Source organism: Felis catus, chromosome B4 (genome assembly GCF_018350175.1).
Source record: "Felis catus isolate Fca126 chromosome B4, F.catus_Fca126_mat1.0, whole genome shotgun sequence".
Taxonomy (NCBI): domain Eukaryota; kingdom Metazoa; phylum Chordata; class Mammalia; order Carnivora; family Felidae; genus Felis; species Felis catus.
In genome coordinates, this window is record NC_058374.1 from 29,665,005 (window position 1) to 29,681,616 (window position 16,612).

Consider the following 16,612-nt stretch of genomic DNA (forward strand, 5'->3'; position numbering starts at 1 on the left):
CCAACCAGCAATGTTCTGCTTCTTAATGGTATTTTTATGTATTTTTAGGGTCTCATTTATATATTACTTTGGCATCCTCCGCTATAAAATAATTTTTCAGATCAAATCACACTTACCAAACTTATTCACAAAAATTAAACAAACCCATCTACTATCACCTTATTATTGCCTTACCAAAATATATTTGACATAATTATATCATGAATGACAAGTCTCATCTAACATATGGAGGAAGGCAATCAAGACTGGAAAGGAAGATCCCTATACTAGGAGCGCTCCTGCCTTTTACAGAAGTTAACAAGTATCTGATGGTCAGACTGCTCTTGCCTCTGCAAGAAACTTTCCTTTTATAGTTGGTGCAAACACATGTAAGATCTTAAAATATAAGGAGAACCAAATCTTGTTCAGATATAAAAATATTAATACCCTAGAAAAATGCTAACATGTAAAAATTCACTTTAGGATTTCATTTGAGGAAAAAAACCAAAGCCAATGTTTAACGTGTAATTTGGCTTCAGCCAAACCTGTCCCTTCCAAATGATAGCTCAACTGCAGCTGATAAAGATATAATGTATTTATCATGGTCCTAAAAATAGAGGAGTATCTTCAAACTTTCTGGGCCATGTTACTGAGTTTGTTCAAAATAGAAAATAGGGTCTATAGACAAACAGGCAAATGGATTGCATCTTGTAATTAAGTTGTCAATTAAAATGAGACCTAGCTAGCCAGTAATTGCTTAAAAATAGGAGCCATATTGTAGAGGCTGACTCCTTTTAAAATATTTTGATAGGGATAAACCCAGATATGTATATGGTTAAACAAAATACACAGATGGAGGAGAAAATGCAGTAAAGAAATCTAAGCAAGAAGAACATAATAGTACATATAAATTGATTATTTTTAAAGGAAATACAAAGTAGTACAAACCACAGTCTCACACTTTGAGTCAAGTAATAGAGATGAAATGTATATAAATGTTTATATAACAAAGGGCATATATAGCTCAGACCATAACACTAAACAGCATTTTAAAAATATAAGAGGCAGGGGCGCCTGGGTGGCTCAGTTGGTTTAAGTGTCCAACTCTTAATTTCAGCTCAGGTCATGATATCATGGTTGTGGAATTGAGCCCTGCGTTGGGCTCCACGATGGGTGTACAGCCTGCTTGGGATTCTCTTTCTCTCTCTCTCTCTCTGTCTCTGCTCCTCTCCCGTTTGCATGTGCACGCCCATTCTCTTTCTCTCTCTCCAAAGAAATAAACTTAAAAAAAAATAGTAATAAAAAAATAAAACTACAAGAGGCAAATAGTGAAAGGATATTTGGGTCCATCAAATGGCACAAATTGTGGATTAGAAACAGAATGTAATCCCTGATTGAAAAGAAGGCACACCATCCAAGGTTCAGGAGACATTTGTCAGACCAGGAATGGTAAATGGGTTTCAACTCAAGCACTAATCCTCAATGATTGGTAATATCAACTTGCAAAGTTCTTGAAATAAATGCTGAGCAGCAGAAAATATTGTTAATAGTGATATTTACTACGGTGTGGTAGTATTTGACATCTTTGCCTTAGACCTATGAAGACAAAGCTATCATTGGCTAGCTAGATCATCAAAGTCTTCAACTTCTTTATATTTCTAAGTAAACAGAGCTTACAGTCACTTCCAGAATGTACTTGAGGAGAATGAATAGAGAATCCCCGATTTGAAAGATTTAAATCACAGATACAAAATCCTTTTTGATAAAGTTCTGTGGTTGATTTTATGGATTTTATATGTTAGAACATAGTATCAGAAGAATAATGGGGGAAGATGGAGTGTTGCAGGGAGATGGGGAGGTAGGCAAAGGAAGGTGAAAATGCAATCTTTCAGAATCAGGGCATAAAGACAGGATACATCCATGCTGAGGTACTTTAGAAAGTAGGTTCAACAAAGATCTATTTTAAAAAAACCTTTTCATATAGAAATTCACACCTATAAAAATTGCAAAATGAAAAGAGTTATAAGGGATACCTGCATATCTTTTCCCAGATTCACCTGTTAAATTTTATTATCATTTGCATGCATTCTCTATTTTATATCGATGTATACATACATAACTTTATTTTGGGGGACACTGGAGGGTAAATAACATTCACAATTGCTCTTTACTGCTAAACACTTCAGAGTGTTATTTCCTTAGATTCTTTTATATAATCACAGTATAGTCATCAACCTCATAAATTTACACTCATACAACAATTTAATTTCCTGCCTATATTCCAATTTTGCCAGCTGATCCAGCACAGGACCAGTCTAGGATCAGGTATTATTTTTGTTACTGTCTCTTTGGCTTCCTTTAATCTGGAACATTTCCATAGTCTTTGTCTTTTACACACTAATATTTTTGAGAATACACACCTCTCCCCAGAACCTTTCTTCTTATTATTCCCATTGTGATTAGATTATGCACTCTCTGATGGCATACTGCAATATACTCAACTGTCTTAGTCCTTCTCAGTGTATCACATCTAGAGGCACACAATGTTCATCTGTTCCTCATAAGTGATGATAATTTTCATCAGTCAAGAAATTACCCAATTATTCCACTGCATAACTACTGTTTGTTTTTTCCCCCCTCTTGTAAGTAATAAGCAATTTGTAGGGAGAGCTTAAGACCATGCAAATATTCTGCTCCTTTTCAAAATTTCCTCTTCTATTGAGAACACACTGATGATTCTTACATGATTCAATCTTGATCACGATTAACTGCAAAATGACTTTGTAACTCTAGCACTCTCTTCACAGTGTACCATTCAGCTTTTGGTTTTATATTACAAAAGCAGGAGACGACTCTTCACCATTTTTTATCATCAGTATGGACTCACAAATTCCTACCTTTTTCAATGCTTTATAATTCATGTTATTCTTAATTTTTCCATTGCTTTAATCTTGCTTCTTGGTCTTTCCAGTGGACAGAGCTATAAATATATATACCTAAATATACACATATATACTTATGTAAATGTACATTAAGATTGCTCTTTAAAAAGAAGTTTCCTTGGGGTGCCTGGGTGGCTCAGTTGGTTGAGTAGCCAACTCTTGATTTTGGCTCAGGTTATGATCTCAGGATCAAGCCCTGCATTGGGCTCTGCCCTGAGCATGGAGCCTGTTTTAAGATTCCCCATCCCTCTCCCCCTTTGGCCCTCTCCCTGCTTACACTTGTGCTCTCTAAAATAAGGTTAAAAAAAAAAAAAGTTTCTTTTCAGGATTCACAGGAGAGTCTTAAGACCCAAGTGCAAAAGGAAGGGGGAGAGAAGAGTTGTTCCTGTCTATTCATTCTGGTCAGAACTGTTTTGTCTTTTCTTCCAGTATAAATAGGAAAGAAGTCCTAGCTGTGTAATCCAGAAACTTTACAGGTCACTAATCAAAAGAGAAACAACATTACATGATATTTGGATCAAGAGATGCTGAGTAGCCAACACTCAGTGAAATACCTTACAGAGTACCTAAAGTCTGAAGGGGACAATGGTTTTAGCATGGGTTTTTTTCCTTCAGAGCTCCCACTAGGAAAAAAGGGAGAAAATTCTGATTTCTTCCCTAAGCCAGTCAAAGACAAGGACAGAGATGAACTTTTCCAAACTAAAGTTCAAAGAAATGTTAACAGAACATGTAACAAACACACAATTGGAAAATGGTGCATTAAAAGAAGCTTTTTTTTTTTTTTAGCCACAAGACTCCCAGAGCCTATAAAAATGATACTATACATTATGATAGGGGAATACAATATGTAATCATTCTCAAACATGTTTGACCATTGCTTTTTTTAGGGAATACTAATTATCTATCACCTGAAAAACTCCCAAGAAGTGGGGCACCTGGGTGCCTCAGTTGGTTAAGCGTCCAACTTCGGCTCAGGTCATGATCTTGCAGTCTGTGAGTTTGAGCCCTGCGTCGGGCTCTGTGCTGAGAGCTCAGAGCCTGGAGCCTGCTTCTGAATTCTGTGTCTCCCTCTCTCTCTGCCCCTCCCCCGCTTGTGCTCGCTCACTCAAAAATAAACAACAACAACAACAACAACAAAAAAAAACAACTCCCAAGAAGAATTTGTGTAACATTAGCTTAAGAGCTTTACAAAACAGGAATTAGGGGAACTACAATGAACCAGTCCATATATATAGTTCAAGGTAATGTACCCTTCATAAGTAATTTACTAGACCACCTTGTAGTCAAAATTCAATTTTAACTTTGCAGAAATTTACACCATAATGATTTTTATTGTATTATATTAAAAGCCAATACCAAGTTTTAAAGAATTAACATAAATCTTACATAATTTCTTCCAGAAAACAGAGAGAATACTTTCCAATCTGTTTTATGAAGCCACTATTACTCTGATACCAAAACCAAACAAGGCAGGGGTGCCTGGGTGGCTCAGTTGTTTGAGTGTGCGACTTTAGCTTAAGTTATGATCTCACAGTTTGTGAGTTCGAGCCCGGCACCAGGCTCACTGCTGTCAGGCAGAGACCCCTTTGGATCCTGTCTCCAGTCCACTCTCTGCCCCTCCTCCCACTTACGTGCTCTCTCTCTCAAAAATGAATAAACATTAAAAAAAAAAGATTAAAAAAAAGAGAAACAAGGCAGAGCACGTGCACGTGGCACACACACACATACACAGTCAAACATTATCTCTCATGAACGTAGAAGCAAAACTCCCCAATTAAATTTTAGCAAATTCTACCCAACAAAGTATAAAAAAAATACACTACAGCCAAGTGGGATTTATTCCAGGTATGGTTCAATATCTGAAAATCAATAACTTATCACATCAACAGGCTAAAGAAGAAAAATCAAATGATGCTATCCGTTGGTGTAGAAAAAGTATTTGACAAAATTCAACACTGATTCAACACTGATTCATGATAAAAACTCTCAGTACAGTAGGAGTAAAAATCACGATCCATAAGAGTAAAACTAATAAACTGGATCTCAGAAAAATATCTTTTGCTCTTTGGAAGACTCTGTTAAGAGGATGAAAAGTCACATTATATATAGTGAGAAAAAATATTTCCAAATCACATATATGACAATCTCATAAAAGGCAACTACAAAAACACTTGCAGGTAACATAATACTTAATGGTGAAAGACTTAAATATTTCCTTCTAAGATCAGGAACAAGGCAAGGATGCCTGCTCTCACCACATAGTTTAACACAGTATTGAAGTTTTAGACACTATACTAATGCAAGAAAGAGAAATAAGACAGATTGAAAAGGAAAAATAAAACTGTCTTTATTTGCAGACTATAGTGTGATTTTCTATGTAGAAAATTCCAAAGAATCTGCAAACATTTCCTAGAACAAGCAATTTCAATTAAGGCCACAGTACATAAGACAAACAATTTTACCTGCATGTCTGTATACTGACAATGAACAAGTGGAAACCAATCAAAAATGCTATACCATTTTCAATTGCTCCACAGAAAATAAAACACTCAGGTATAAATCTAAAGAAATGTGTACAGGATCTGGGGTGCCTGGGTGGTTCAGTTAAGCATCGACTCTTGATTTCGGCTCAGGTCATGATCTCACGGTTCATGAGTTTGAGTCCCATGTCAGGCTCTGTGCTGGTAGCATGGAGCCTGCTTGGGATTCTTTCTCTGCCCCTTCCCAGCTCATGCTCTCTCTCTCTCTCTCTCAAAATAAGTAGATAAACATTAATTATTTTTAAATAATAAAGAAATGTGTACAGGATCTGTATAATGAAAATTATGAAGTGTCAATGAAAGAAATTAAAGAAGAACTAAATACTTGCAGAGTCACACTGTGGTCATGGACTGAAGACTCAACATATTAAAGATGTCAATTCTCCCTATAGTGATCTATAGGTTTAATCTAATCTTATCAAGTTTCTTTGTGGATACAGACAAGCTTATTGAAGGCCCTAGAATACCCAAAATAATTTTGAAAAAGAAAAAAAAAGAAGGAATGACTCTTCCTGATATCAAAGGTTATCATAGAGCTGCAGTAATCTAAACAGTGGTACCATCTTGAAATAAATGGAAATCAGTGGAATAGAATATAGAACCCAGAAACAGATCCAAATCAATATGCTTAATTTTTGGCCAAGAAGCAAAAGCAATTCAATGGAGGAGGGAGGGTTTCTTCAATAAATGATGCTGGAGCAATTGTACATCCAGAAATAAAACCAAAACAAAGCACAAACAAACAAACAAAAAAAACCCTTGACCTAAACCTCACACACTCAAAACTGATCATATACTTATATGTAACTGATAAATTTGATCTCATCAAAATTAAAAACTTTTGTTCTGTGACAAGACTCAGTCAAGAGAATGAAAAGACATTACATACTGAGAGAAAATGTCTAAATCACATATATGACAAAGACTTTGTGTCTAGAATATATAAATAAAACAATCCTCAAACTCAATGTTAAAACAATCTACTTAGAAAACAGGCAAACAGAAGCACAATCATTTCATCAAAGAGGATACATAGAAGGCAAATAAACACATGAAAAGGTATTTAACATATTAGCTATTTAGTGAAATACAAATTTAAAGTATATTGAGGTCTATCAATGCATACCTATTAGAATGGTTAAAATAAAAAAGTGATAACCCCAAATGCTGACAAGAATACAGGAGAAACTGGATCACACATACACTGCTGCTGATAATGTAACATGGTACAGATACTCTGGGAAATACTGTGGAAGTTCTTGTCAAACTAAAAATGGACCCAGCAACTGCACTCATAGGTATTTATCCCAGAAGTTCACACAAAAACCTGCAGATGAATGTTCACAGCAGCTTTATTTATAATAGTCAAAACCTGAAAACTATAAATAAACGTTAAAAAAAAAAATTAAAAAAAAAAAAAAAGGGGGCGCCTGGGTGGCTCAGTCAGTTGAGCGGCCGACTTCAGCTCAGGTCATGATCTTGCGGCCCATGAGTTCGAGCCCCGCATCAGGCTCTGTGCTGACAGATCAGAGCCTGGAGCCTGTTTCAGATTCTGTGTCTCCCTCTCTCTGACCCTCCCCCCTTCATGCTCTGTCTTTCTCTGTCTCAAAAATAAATAAATGTTAAAAAAAAAAAATTTAAAAAAAAAAAAAAGAAAACTACCCAAATATCTTTCATTGGGTCAGTGGCTACACAAATTGTGGTACATACATATAATGGACTACTGCTTGCCAATAAGAAGGAAGAACTATAATACATGAAACAAGTTGGATGAACTCCAAGGATATATGCTAAGTGAAAAAAGCCAATCTCTAAATCACACTGCATGATTCTGTTTATGTTACATTCATGAACTAACATGATTACAGAGATGGAGAACACATTAGCAGTTGCCAGGGACTAGGTTTGGCTATAAAGGAGTAACAACAGGGAATCCTGTGGGGATGATATAGTTGAGTATCTTTTTTTTTTTTATTAACTTGTTTTTTTATTTTTTAAAATTTACATCCAAATTAGTTAGCATATAGTGCAACAATGATTTCAGGAGTAGATTCCTTAGTGCCCCTTACCCATTTAGCCCATCCCCCCTCCCACAACCCCTCCAGTAACCTTCAGTTTGTTCTCCACATTTATGAATCTCTTCTGTTTTGTCCCCCTGCCTGTTTTTATATTATTTTTGTTTCCCTTCCCTTATGGTCATCTGTTTTGTCTCTTAAAGTCCTCATATGAGTGAAGTCATATGATTTTTGTCTTTCTCTAACTAGTTTCACTTAGCATAATACCCTCCGGTTCCATCCACGTAGTTGGATGGCAAGACTGCATTCTTTTTGATTGCCGAGTAATACTCCATTGTATATATATATACCACATCTTCTTTATCCTTTCATCCATCGATGGACATTTGGGCTCTTTCCATACTTTGGCTATTGTTGATAGTGCTGTGATAAACCTGAGGGTGCATGTGTCCCTTCGAAACAGCACACCTGTATCCCGTGGATAAATGCCTAGGAGTGAAACTGCTGAGTCGTAGGGTAGTTCTATTTTTAGTTTTTTGAGGAACCTCCATACTGTTTTCCAGAGTGGCTGCAGCAGCTTGCATTCCCATATAGTTGAGTATCTTGACTGAAGTATCTAACACTAATGTATTATCTTGTGTATTTACAATTACCCAAAATAAAATGTTGAAAGAAATTCAATGGCAGCTAATACCGATTAGCAGACTGTCTTGATTAATATTCCAATGTATACAGCTTTCCAGAGACAACATACTTCAAATTTGTACTGACTAAAAAAGTTTCTTCCCAAATAAGCTACAATTCTGCTGCCATTTTATTACTATTATTTGATTACAACAACAGCAAGGTCAATTCCTTTATAAATATTGCACCTTTTGACTCTTCTGACCGTAATTTAATCCACTAGTTACCACTAAAATGTGTTTTGTGGGTTTTGGTCATCAATGAGCTGTCTATTTGTAAAACATGCATTCCAAACTTTTTTCTGATAGTAATGTTTATGTAAATTGATTAATATAATTTTATTTTACTTAATCCTGCTTTAACCCAAACACATACATTCATATGAATATTACCTGTGGCTGTGGAATACAATGTGGCCCCAGTTAACATATATAGATCTGATGATGATCTATAACTTTCAAACTCCCATGATTTTTCAGAGAACTAATTTTTAGGTTCTAATATTGATCAAATTTGTTTAAAATGTCTGTGCCATAAATATAACTAAACATGTGAGTGGGCAAGAAAGCACATGCCACTTATTTGGTTCAAAGTAACCTTTAGTAAATTGGAAAAAATATGTATTTATTTTTCCTAAAGGAAATGAAGAAGGTTACATACAAGTTAGAATTAACATCAAGTTAAAAGGCACCAGCGTGGCTCAATCAATGAAGTATTTGACTTCAGCTCAAGTCATGATCTCACGGTTCATGGGTTCGAGCCCCTAATCAGTCTCTGTGCTGGCAGCTCAGAGCCTGGAGCCTGCTTCAGATCCTGTGTCTCCTTCTCTCTACCCCTCCCCACTCACGTGGTCTCTCTCTCTCAAAAATAAACATTAAGAAAAATTAAAAAAAATATATCAAATGCCAATATAGTACTGATAAGAGCCAATACAGACACTATGTGTGGTTTTTTTTTTTTTCACATTTAAGAAATAGTAAAATAAATGTTTAGAATTTAGGACAGAAACTAGATCAGATAGAGGAAAGGTTAAATGAGGAAAATAGAATTAATTTTAAATAATTATTCTAAAAACAACACAGATTTATATTGTCCTGAAAAAAGGCTTAGACAGAAAAAAAAAAGTTTGGACATTCTGCTGGAAAAATCTCTTAATCATAAAGGTCAACAACATAACAATGAAAGCTGTACAAATTTTACCTAAGTAAACTTTCAACTATGTTTTTAAGTTGTCAACTACTTGAGGATGGAGTAAATGAAATTTAAGTCTCTTAAGTTTACAAGCTCTCAGCTGTTCATCATCAAATGTGATAGCTATCAAAGGATTATTGCTAATGAAGAACTTATCACTATCAAGTGAAACAAGTTACCAATTAGAACACTAAATTTAGGGATGCCTAGGTGGCTCAGTCATTTGAGCATGGGACTCCTGATTTCGGCTCAGGTAGATCCCAGGATTGTGGGATCGAGCTCGCTCAGCGCTGAGGTCGATTACGATTCCCTCTCTCTGTCTCTGTCCTTCCCCCTGGGCCCCTCTCCCCAGCTCGTGAGCTGTCTCAAATTAAAACAACCCCCCAAAATCCACCGAATTTTAAAAAGTAAATAGAATTACAGATCAGAGGTTGGCAAACTATGGTCCAAGGGCCAATACTGGGTTGCCATCTGTTTTTGTCAATCAAGTTTTATTGAAACACAGCTATGCCCATTTGTTTATGTATTGTCTATTGTTGATTTTGCCTTTCAACAGTAGAGCTGAACAGTTGTGACAGACTGAATGACTCTAAAAGGCTAAGATATATACTATCTGACCCTTTACAGAAAAAGTTTGGTGATTCTGACTTATACTAAGAAGTTCTTTAAGGCTACTCATATTACTATTTCTCAATAGTAAGAAAACCATTTCCACATCTTAGGTATATTCATTATATGAAAGTAGCATAAGATCATATGTTGAGATGAAACTAAAAACGTAGGATGAAAATGCCATCTTTTTTTGTCAGGTAGAAATCTCAATTTTAAAAGTTGAAAATGGGGTTCCAGTCGTTAAGCATCTGACTTCGGCTCAGGTCATGATCTCACAGTTTGTGAGTTCAAGCTCTGCATTGGGAGAGCATGAGCCCTGGGTGAACACCACTTCTCTCCCTCTGCCCATGGGATTTTCTCTCTCTCTCTGCCCCTTTTACTTGTGCCTTCTCTCTCAAACAAACAAACAAACAAACAAACAAGTTGAAAATGGGCTCTAGTAACTCTCTAAGCTGATGCCAGTCAATGAAATGGATACCTAAGAAGGCCTTGAACAGGTAAAAGTAAAAACATGTCAAGTTAAGCAGATAATATAGGAAATATAATTATTAAAAGAGTAATTACTTACGCTGTATGTGAATGAGCTGCTTTGGCATCTTAAATTCCCCAGGATATATAGACTCATAGTAAGCAATATTACTTTCTGCCTCTGGGACTGGTATGACCATATTATCCCTCTTCTCGCCATACACCTGCTGTGCTGAAATAGCCCGCTGAAGATGGTGTTCCTGAAAGAGGAAAAAATAGGTAAGTCTATGTATTTTAAAATAGCCAACAGAACGTATACTTTATGAAGAGGTTTTTATTTTAAAAATAGAAGGACTTTAGGGGCATATGGGTGGCTCAGCTGGTTAAGTGTCAGACTTCGGCTCAGGTCATGATCTCATGGTTTGTGGGTTCAAGCCCCACATTGGGCTCTGTGCTGACAGCTCAGAGCCTAGAGCCTGCTTCAGATTCTGTCTCCCTCTCTCTCTGCCCTCCCCCACTCGTGCTCTCTCTCAAAAACAAACATTAAAGAAAAATAAAAAGAAGGATTTTAATAGCCTTGAAAGGATGCTGACAATACAGTTAGTGGTAAAAACATATTAAGAAGAAACAAGGTTTTGTTAAATACACTGTATACTTTCTCAATTTAAGAAAGGTATTACACTGAAATTGAGTTAAATTATACAAAAGATTCCAAAAAATTGACTAAACTGTTAAAGTTTGCATTTTATAGATGAAATTCAAAGAAAAAGGGTTAAAACATTTAAATTTGTATGAAGAAAGATATGGATAAAAAATTATTCTAATCTCCTTTTTCATAGAATGCTTCATAAATGTGGAAAAATACCTTATATACATCAACTAATATCTTTTAAAAGACAGATTATTATCTCCATTTTTAGTTTATGAAATGGACACATTCAAACCTGGTCTTTTGTCTCTATAACCCCTTATGAATTTCCAGATCCCTTTTGAATCATAGTGGAGTGAGGACAGGGGTTGAAAGCATAGGCTTCAGAGTCTGTGACTCCTGGAAAGATACTTTAGTTTTCTAAATCTGTTTCCTACAGAAAGAGAAAAATAATCTACTTTATAGAGTTGGTTGGAGGTTTAAGTAACATAAATGTGCCTGAAATGTTTAGTATAATGTGTGGCATATAGCATATAACAGGTACTCAAAATAAACTTTGATTTAGTCACCACACAGAAAGATTTTACCAGTTTGTGATACCACCAGCGCCATAAAAATACCTGTTCTCACCCAGCCCATGTATCATCACTGAATTTTGGTAAATGTTTCATGAAACTGATTTTTAAAAAAATATATAAAATACAAGTTTAAGGACAAAAAATATTCCAGTGGTCTGAAAACAGAGAATTCCAGTCCTCATATTCAGGTAAGATTTAAAATTCAGATAGGATTCTCCTATGCAACACACAGAGCTTTATTTCTAGGGCGCTGGTTCACTTGATATATCCTGGAGATCTTTCCACAAAGACACTTCTACTACAATTTTGCAACAGCTGCCTTGTGTCCTACTATATGGATGTACCTGACTTATTTAACCAGACACTAATTGATAGGGAAAAAACATTACAAAACAAAACAAAACAAAACCCTGGAAACAACCTAAGTGCCCACCTTTTTCCCTGAATGCTACAAAAATCACTCCTGTACTGTTACATACAAGACAGCTTTGTGGCTTGGTGAAAGCATCTGTAGGAAAACTGCAAATGAAAGTCCTCAAAGGACACATGGGGTTCCAACAAAATACTGCTTGCAGCATCTTAGTGACTCTTTTAAATTTTAAAATCATCCATCTAGTTATTTTAGGTTAATTTCTTTATAAGGATGATTAAGTTTTTCTTAAATTTTGCTGCTGTTTGCTCATTTTCAAAAGTGCTTTTCTTTCTCGACATTTAAATAGATGATTTCTTTTCTAATATTAAGGAAATTGGCCCCAGGTAATAAATTTTCCAAGTATTTTCCTTAAATTTGACTTCTGTTTTTATTTTTTCCATGCAAGAATGTTCTGTTACATTTATTAATCTTTTTCCTTTATGGTTTTGTCATGTTTAATAAGAGGTATAAATTGTATAGTCACAAACCAGGGTGTACACAAATTCTTTTTTATAATTCAATTTGATCTTTGATTTAGGTTCCCTACTGGCTAACTGTATCTTCTTATACTTTAGTATAGTTTGTTGTCATATCTATTGGCCCTTATCTATTGACACAGGGTGCTTCTGTAAGCTCCAGCTGGGAAGTCAGTCACCTGTATACTTTTTCTATTCTCAGATTCCCTTAAATGTTGAGAAAAATTTTCTTTGACCTCTGCCCTGCATACTTATACCAAACTCAAGAAGGGAGTGGGGAAGCAAGGCACATTACTCTTAATTGCATTTTGTTCCTAATTTAGAACAGTTAATCTGTTATCACTTGTGGAGGTGAACATGAGACATATGGTCTTTTCCTTTTTTTGTATAAGGACAGACGATGGCAAGCCACTTTTCCTGATGTCATGCATAAAATCATCTATTCCCTTTAATGATTAAAAATGTGCCAGTATTGGGATGCCTGGGTAGCTCAACATGTGACTCTTGGTTTCAGCTCAGGTCATGATCTCTCATGGTTTGTGGGGTCAAGGCCAGCATCCAGCACCACACTGACAGTAGGAGCCTGTTTGGGATTCTCTCGCCCTCTCCCTCTCTCTGCCACTCCCCTCCACACACACCCCTCTCTCTCTCAAAATAAATAAATAAACTTAAAAAAAATGTGCCTGTATCCTAGAATAAATTTCCCTTGCACTTGGGAGTATTCCTAAACTTTTTTCCTACTCTATCCAATTGTCCCTTTATGCCAGATTTAACTGATTTTAAATAGTGTAGCTTCATACTACATTTCATTATCTAGTAAGGCAACTCCTCCCTCATAATTCCTTTTTCAGAATATTCCTGGCTATCTCATTTATTTTTCTAGATGAACCATAAAGAAAATTACTTTCCAGGTGTGAAAAAGAACCCTTAAAATGTTTTGACTTTTATAGGCAATATAGTATGCTGGTTAAGAACATGGACTTTGGCAACCAAGAATACTCTGGATCTGAATGTTGGCTCCATGGTTTACTAGCTCTAGGTCTTTAGGACTTGAGACAAGATATTTATCCCAGCATGTTTTATTATCTCTAAGTGTACATTGTGCACTTACCTTATGGAATTGTGATTAAAACGCATGAAACATACTAACTATTCAACATATGGTAGCAAATATGTATCTTTCATTATTAGAAAAACTAAGGAATGTTCTATATGCTTCACAGTTACCATTTATAGTCTCTGTAGCTTGAACAGTGTCCTGTAGATTTTTCCTTATGGTTTTATCTATTTTCCATAACTATGAAACCAAATTTTTATTTATTAATATTAGAGTGAATACTTCCTGCCCTAAAAAAACTTTTTTTTTTTTTTAAATAAAATACTTCCCACAATTTCCTCCTATCTTTAACAGTCAAGAAAATATTTTCCCCCTAATACATGGCTTACAGGGGTGGTGTCATAATGTGTGCAAAATACTTTTGAATGGTTCAATTATAGATACATTTTATTATAGAGTAAAAAATAATACTGCAAAACTAACACGTTTGGAATCTAGGTTGTTCAGCTTTTCTCTAAGTTTGAAAATTTTTATAATAAAAAGTTAGATGAAGAATAGGGTACGAAGGACCCTAAGTGTGTAGAGTATAAAAGACTTATGGTTAAGTTCTAAGTCTTTCAAAGCATTCCTCAACAACTGGGATATAGCTATAACTTTATATATCCCTATTTTCCCTTTCCCCATGTATGTATGAGGACTTTAAGACAGGAAGGGGATCAAACACAGGCCACTGTGGCTGGAGCATGGTGAGTGAGCTAGGAGAATAACAGATGCTGTCTGCTCGGGGGATTAGCACCAAATTATGCACAGTCATTGGTCATGTTAAGGATCTGTCCTTTTACTAAGGGCAATAGTGGCTGAAAGGTTTTAAAAGATCACCTTGGTTGCTACATAGATAATAAACCATATTCTATAAAATGGAATATGTGCAGCCTTTAAATGGCTCAGAATAATATTTAATATGGAAAAAAAACAACTTACTAAAAAGTTGTAAAATCTTTTTACATCTTTTAAAAAGATGTAAAAACTGTATGTTCAGGATATTTGTAGTAATTAATCTTTTTTAAAATAAAAAGATATAATTGAACATAAGCACATTTAGAAAAAAGTCTAAAAGTAGATGAGCATATATATAAAACAAATCTCTATATTCTTCTATTCCTTTCCCTGCTTTATTTTTTCACAGCACTTACCATCCTCTGACATCTCATATACCTGTTTACTATTGTCACCCCTTTCTCCCCACCCTCCTCTGCCACCCCAATCTAAGCAGCATGAAGACAGGGATTTTTGTCTATTCTGGTCACTGTTAAACAGCCACCCTAAAACAAGAGCTGGGCACAAAGCATAGTGCTTAAATATTTGCTGAATACATATGTATATATGTACGTATGTATGTGTATACACACATACACATATGCACACACATGTATGCACGTGCACACACACATAAAGTTTCAGAGTATAGACATCAAAGAGTTAACAGATTATCTCTAAGTGGTACAATTTTGAAATGCTCTTTTGTACTTTGTTTCCTATATTTTCTAAAACGTAACTATAATACTTTTGGACAAAAAAATATTTGAGTACATTTCACTAAATGATTTTATAAAACACTGTTGATTTCTAAAAGACGTAATTTATTTGGTTCAGTAAAACCTTCCCCATTTAAGTTAGTTTAGTTCAAGAGTAAAATATACTTGTAGCTTTCTAGGTAAAGAAAGTATTTTTAAAACCCAAAACTATATACATCTATTTCTAGGAAACAGAACAAATTACATTACAGTAACATCACATTATAAGTGAAAATGAGATTTTTAATTTGAGTAGGAAGATGTAGAATCGTGAAACCAAGTAACAAATGAATAAATGAGAATGAGTTCTGAATTCAATTCAATAAGTTATTGAATGCCTGGACTAAATACCTAAGACAGATAATCCCATTTTCAATTACAATTTATATAGAAAGTTAGATATTCACTGAAGATAAGATCTGTCAATGAAATTTTTGAATACATCTACTTGCAGCATTAAGTAGGTCAGCTGTGTTCCAATAATTTCAAATAGTCCAGTAAAGAGTATGACAGTTAAAAAAGACAAAATGCTGGATTCTAACCTTAGATTTTTTTTTTTTTTTGAACTTTAGGACTTCTGAGAGGTCTTAACATACTAATGGAAATTGTGGTTGTTCAAGAACCGGGATGCAGTCCTTCCAAACTTATGACCACAGAATCATTTTTTTTTCAGAAAATATCTGTTAATAGCTCATGGAGAACTTTTGTAATAGTTTGGGAAATGCTGGTAGAGAACAAAAACTACAGATACAGACCAGAACATCTAGGATTAAATTTGTTCATTAACTTAGTCCATATTTATTGAGTGCCAACCATGTGCCTGGCACTGGGAACACAATGTTGTAAATAAAATACACACAGTTCCTAACATTGTAGAGCTTACACTCTACTAGAGAGCAGATACTAATACAATAGTCTTAAAAATAAATTGTACAGTGTGGTAAGTGCTATGAAGAAAAAGTACAATGTGTTATTGTAAACATAAACAGGAAAAGGATTTCAAGGACAGTATCATTTTCACTAGTGCAAAGCTAACATCTGCAGTAATGGGAGTTACTTAAAAGACTGTTTAAAAAAAAAGGGAATAACTATGTTTGAAGACCACTTATACATTTGACACAGTGGGGAGGTAAAATTTATATTTTTATATTAAGCACAGTTGCAATTAAAAATTAATCACCAAAATACCAAGAACAATTATAATTTTTCATAAAATAACAGGCATAAATTCTCAAGTTTGGTTTTACAAGGAACAAAGTAAATAAAATTAAATGATCTAAAGAATTCTTTAATATTTGATCCCACATAAAATGGAGTTAGGTTAACTATAACTTATGATTAAGCAAATAACTTAAAAAGCTTCTTGTACTGCAAGTAATTATGTTTTCTATACATAGCAATATGAACAATAAAAAAGATCTGAAAAGACTGAACA

The 16,612-nt window shown here is 34.9% G+C and overlaps 1 protein-coding gene across 7 annotated transcripts in view; it reads right to left on the reverse strand.

The window, feature by feature from the left end:
• Window positions 1-16,612, reverse strand: part of EPC1 (enhancer of polycomb homolog 1) — a 105,191-nt gene that overhangs the window by 21,305 nt on the left and 67,274 nt on the right. For all 7 annotated transcript variants that reach the window (XM_023256506.2, XM_023256507.2, XM_023256508.2 and 4 more), the window contains one exon: window positions 10,532-10,691. In XM_023256506.2, coding sequence (XP_023112274.1) covers window positions 10,532-10,691 — 160 coding nt within the window. The remainder of the gene's footprint in view (window positions 1-10,531; window positions 10,692-16,612) is intronic.